General features: G+C 27.8%; 2 protein-coding genes across 3 annotated transcripts in view; one reads left to right on the forward strand and one right to left on the reverse strand.

The window, feature by feature from the left end:
* The window catches only part of LOC108685390 (U4/U6.U5 tri-snRNP-associated protein 1), a 5,975-nt gene extending 4,509 nt beyond the window's left edge, over positions 1-1,466 (forward strand). The window contains exons 9-11 of one of the 2 annotated variants that reach the window (XM_018190151.1): positions 812-998; positions 1,114-1,268; positions 1,439-1,466. In XM_018190151.1, coding sequence (XP_018045640.1) covers positions 812-998; positions 1,114-1,268; positions 1,439-1,466 — 370 coding nt within the window. Of the gene's footprint in view, positions 1-811; positions 999-1,113; positions 1,269-1,438 lie in introns of those variants that run through there. The other variant, XR_001931666.1, reaches the window with a different exon arrangement.
* A 1,145-nt stretch (positions 1,467-2,611) lies between these two features.
* LOC108685505 (TBC1 domain family member 1) overlaps positions 2,612-5,080 on the reverse strand; it is a 15,938-nt gene continuing 13,469 nt past the window's right edge. The window contains exons 13-15 of the mRNA XM_018190328.1: positions 4,923-5,080; positions 4,600-4,824; positions 2,612-4,275 (exon numbers count right to left, since the gene is read on the reverse strand). The exon at positions 4,923-5,080 is cut by the window's right edge and continues 5 nt beyond it. Coding sequence (XP_018045817.1) covers positions 3,376-4,275; positions 4,600-4,824; positions 4,923-5,080 — 1,283 coding nt within the window. The 3' untranslated portion in view covers positions 2,612-3,375. The remainder of the gene's footprint in view (positions 4,276-4,599; positions 4,825-4,922) is intronic.

The following is a 5,080-nucleotide window of genomic DNA, read 5'->3' on the forward strand; positions in this document are numbered from 1 at the left end:
GCGATATCACCCAAGGTCAAACTGATAAGATCAGTAAACAGATCTTTTTGAATCCTACAACTTTTGTCTGAAACACTTTTCTGTAAAATTTATATATTTTTCGAGATATTCAAATGTCCCGATCTTTTTGGAATACCATATATACGTTTTTTTTATTCAATGCGCTTGTTAAAGTGAATAGAAGCTATAATAGAAACATATTGGAGCATGCGACGCGAGCAATCTCTAGTAAGCAATGAAAAATTTTCTCATTATTTGCATTGATAAAAATCTACTTTTTTTAGAATTTTTAAAAAATATCACCCCTCTAAACTTGCCGCCTCTAGACTAAATTAGGCTCTAGTGCTAATATAGTACTACTATTAGATATTAAAATGTCTGATATGTCCGAACGTACTTAAATTTTAAATACATATAAGAATAACAAAAAATATATTTAGCTTTACGTGCATGAATTTTAATATTTAATTAATTAATATTTATTTTGGTCAGTATATAACATAGAATATATATATATATATACGATTCGTTTATACTAAAAAATAATTAAAATAGAATTTAAATAACTTAAGTAACATATCTTAAAATTATTTTAATTTAATCGCATAATGTAATGTATCTTGAAGATTCACGAGCATATTCTTCATACAGACTTGTTTATACTGGTAGTGGACACAAGTTTCAAAACACCGTATTTCAAGGGCTTTAATTTTTATTTTTTTTGTATATCAAAATCTTAGTTATATAAGACGATAACATACTACAGTTTGTCTATTTAATTTGCTCGTTCATGTATTATTTTTCGTTTCAGGGATGATGATAAATTCGGCAGAAGAGATCGTTTTAATGGACCGACATCCGATTTTAAGGAGAAGGAAGGTTTCAAACCGAATGTTAAGCTTGAGTATATTGATGACGATGGGCATGTCTTGTGCGCCAAAGAAGCTTTTCGATATCTGTCGCACAAATTTCATGGGAAAGGTCCAGGAAAAAATAAGGTTTTTATATACATAAAGCATTATGCATATATATGAATTTTTTACTGGTAACATTTATTACTATTTTAATCAAAATCAATATATTCATAGTTACAATAATTTTCTAATATTTTAGGTGGAGAAAAGAATGAAGAAAGCCGAACAAGAAGTTTTAATGAAACGAATGTCTTCAACAGATACACCTTTAGGTACATTAAATTTATTGCAAGCGAAACAAAAGGAAACTCAATCACCATATATAGTGCTCAGCGGCAGTAAACAGATGCAAACGTAAGGATATTCAATTAATTTACAGATAAATTAAGAATTTTTTAATGTGTTAATATTTTAAATATATAGATTATCTGTTCCTATAATTTTTTTTATTATGATTATTTTTTTATTATATGAGTTTATTATATGAGTGAAAATTCTAATACACAAATGATTTTTTTTTGCAGGACTACTATAGCTAAAACAAAACATTAAAAAATAGTAAACATGTACAAGGAAAGTGAAAATTGTATATAATCTCATACATGTATAATGTAGCATCTGAAAATGTATAAGAGTTGAATTTACAATTTAATGTGAAGATTATAAAGTAGGAATGAAAAGAAAATTACGTATTTTTCTCAATAAATCATGAACATCCTAATGAATCATGAACATAATAAATACTCAGCAAATTTATGATTTAAAATCAACCAGTTTTGCGCCTGCGCTGCTTATCTAATTTTGTAATGTATCATTGAAAAAGTAAACAGCGAAAATAATAATTTTATAGATATTACTTTATACAATAAAGCACAGATACATAAATATTTTTTTATTAAATCACATGTTCCATAATATATAATTTAGATTGGTTTTTAATTATTCATGTCATATTTTACATTGATGTATAAAATAAATATAGCAACAAAAAGAAACAAAGAATTCAATAATTAAAAAAAATAGATGAAATTATTTTGTGAACATAGATGTCAAATTCCTTCATTAGTTTTAAAAAATATACGCGCATCATATAGTTTATTATAAGTTTATATATTCTTAATATTTTTAAAAATTAAAATACTTAATAAAATATTTATTAATATTATTAAGTTATTTTTATTGACTATTTAAATATTTTTATCTATTATCACAATAAGATTAGTAAGTCGAGAAACAAACAAAAATCGAAGTATTTCTTCGTTTGTAATACTATACATAATATGATCTACTCTAATAAATCTATATAACAAACAATTACTTATAGAATATCTTTATTTCCGTCATAAGATATGATTATATACTTGCATTTCGTTACAAACAATATATCACTACAGTTACGTATAATAACTAGCTGATAAAATATTACAGTGACCGAAATACTACAAAATATAATTTTAGCATCTTTATGAATATCGTTATTTCACATTATCTATCAAAATGTCAATTTCAAATATCTTTTATGGAGTAATTTGCTATTCTCTAATTTACGATACATTTGATATGGGCGTTAAATATCGCTAATGCTATTGTTGCATATTAACGATGGTAAAACTTTTTTATAAAGAACAGAGTATAATATATGCATATTATATATATATATAAAAAAAATATATATATATATATGTTACTATCCCTGATATCACAAGGCTTGTTTTGTGCAAAAATAGTAATACTTAGTTTTTTGAATCTTACGGTGCATAGCAGCCAGCCTATACATTAATAGTTTTTATATTTTTGTCAATATATTTTTTCAACGATATAACCGCATCTAACATGCGTATATATGTACTCTGTGTGTGTGTGTGTGTGTGTGTGTGTGTGTGTGTGTGTGTATGTGTGTGTCTAGATATGTACATATACATTTATCTTTAAGTAACTAAAATCGTTTTTGTCTTATTATAAAATATATTCTAACAGAGAGAGAAAGTTTGGCACTTCCTTTGGCAATCTGAAACTGGTTGTATATATGTATATATCTTTAGTACCTTATTTTGATATCTCATTTTCTGAATTAACGTGTCTAATCTTTATATATAGTTTTAAATGTTTATTTGGAGATAGTGGATTTTCAATCGACTATATATCTATACGTGAGATTTCCAAATGTTCAATATAGTTTCAGTAGAACATTTCACTTTCATCAGTTGTAATGCCAAATACATCAGATCTGAATAAGAATAAAAAAGAATCATTTCCTTCCCTCTGTCTATTGTATAAATTAGTCAGTTTTGAAACTTTCCTGTTCAAAATTGGCTAATTTATGGCGCGGAAATCACAAAACTAATCAAATATAAAGATGTAATCTTTAAGCTACTTATCACCAGTATCGTTTTAAATATATATTTTTTATGAAAATTTTTTTCGATAAGATGCTCTTTGAAGATGCATTTGAAAGTAACTGTTATCTGTTTAAAGGATCGGAGATTTGTTCTGGCTTTTGTTTGTTACTACTATCTTCCTGGCAACTCAGACTAGATTTCACAGGTTTGATGGATTTTAGTTTCGTGGTTCCACTAAACCGGAAATTCACATCGCTACATGTATCGAGTGGGTGTATTGTTCCTGTCAAATTTGTTAATGAATCATTACTCGTAACTTCAAGCTTGCTAGTGGGAACCTTTCTCACAGAACTTAATTCGTATGCTGACTTCGACGATTTCAATTTGAGTTTCAGTGGTAATGATATTGATTTCTCTAAATTGGTAGCTGGAACTTTTAAATTGTTTTCGTTTTGTGGAACCGGATTATTTGCCAGATTCATAGTATCCGTAATTTGAATGTCGATGTTAACTGTCTTAGGATCATTCTCGTCATTATTTCTTACTCGTTCAGAATACTCATTTCTAAGAGCTGCTAATTGCGCACGTTGCTTTTGTATGTGATTGTGTGAATTCGAAAAGAACGAAGAGACTTTCTCTAATTTCGTTGCTAAGTTAGGTTGGCTCAGAGTGGACTTCAATGGATACGGTGCATCCATGCCATTATTCCTTAAAAGATTTTGAGATTCTCTTCCAGTTGAATTACTTTTTATCATTCCGTGCTTGTTATCTTCGATGACTTTCAAAGGATATGATTTGGTACCAGTATTTCGTCGTTTCTCAACCATACTTAGCTGTGCGATTATTCTACGAACTTCGCCCGGAACTTCGATATCGGAACGTGTATCTGCTAATTGCTGAATGAACGCACCCAATGTAGCTACTGTTACTTCAAGGCTGCGATTTTGAGACTCAAGTCTATGGATAGTAGTTTGTTGCATTGAACGCGCTGTTTCAAGTCTATGCAAGTTGCTCATAGTAATCTGTAATGTAATTTCAGTACCATAACGATAATAGTAGAGATAAAAGAACTAAAAGTAACAATATCATATAAAAATACTAAATTTATTGTAAATTATAGATTAAAAATGTATGAAATTGTATTTAAAATTGATTTTGAGATTTGCCATATTCGTAATTTCTCGTATATTTAATTACAATTATTCTGCTTTATTAAGATATTTTAACATTGATATATATTTATTACTTATTAAATGGATGCGCTTTGTTATCGTTACTTGAAAAAATGCAATTCTAAGATTCATACAAGTTTTAATTCTGATATTTGATGATATCACTTGGATTACCTCAAGTTGTTCGCTAAGCTGTGTAATTTCTTGCGTGAGTTGTTTATTTCTTAATTTGAATTTCTCTAAATTCTCCATTTGTGGTTTCACCGATATCATTTCCTCTTGAAGCACTTGATATTCTACTCTGTATTCGTTCAACTGTTTTGTGATTTCCAAATCGGGATAAAATACACGTTTCATTATGCGATCTAAACTTTGTTTGTCTATCGCCGGCACACGTATCTAAAATCAAGAATAGAAACATAATAATAATCATATAAATTTACTCTTTCATTTTTTATTTCTTATAAATGATTATTATTGAAATATTATAACTTTACCTTGAGATATTCCATAATTTCTTCAAAGCTATCACAACATAGCAATTGATCTTGGTGTTCTTCTAATAATGCGACCGATACACGGAAAAGAACTTCGGAACTTTCCAGAAAAAGTAAATCTATAGAAATAAAATTAGTAGAATTATATACAAACAACT

The sequence above is a fragment of the Atta colombica genome, unplaced genomic scaffold (assembly GCF_001594045.1).
Source record: "Atta colombica isolate Treedump-2 unplaced genomic scaffold, Acol1.0 scaffold153, whole genome shotgun sequence".
In the NCBI taxonomy this organism is placed as follows: domain Eukaryota; kingdom Metazoa; phylum Arthropoda; class Insecta; order Hymenoptera; family Formicidae; genus Atta; species Atta colombica.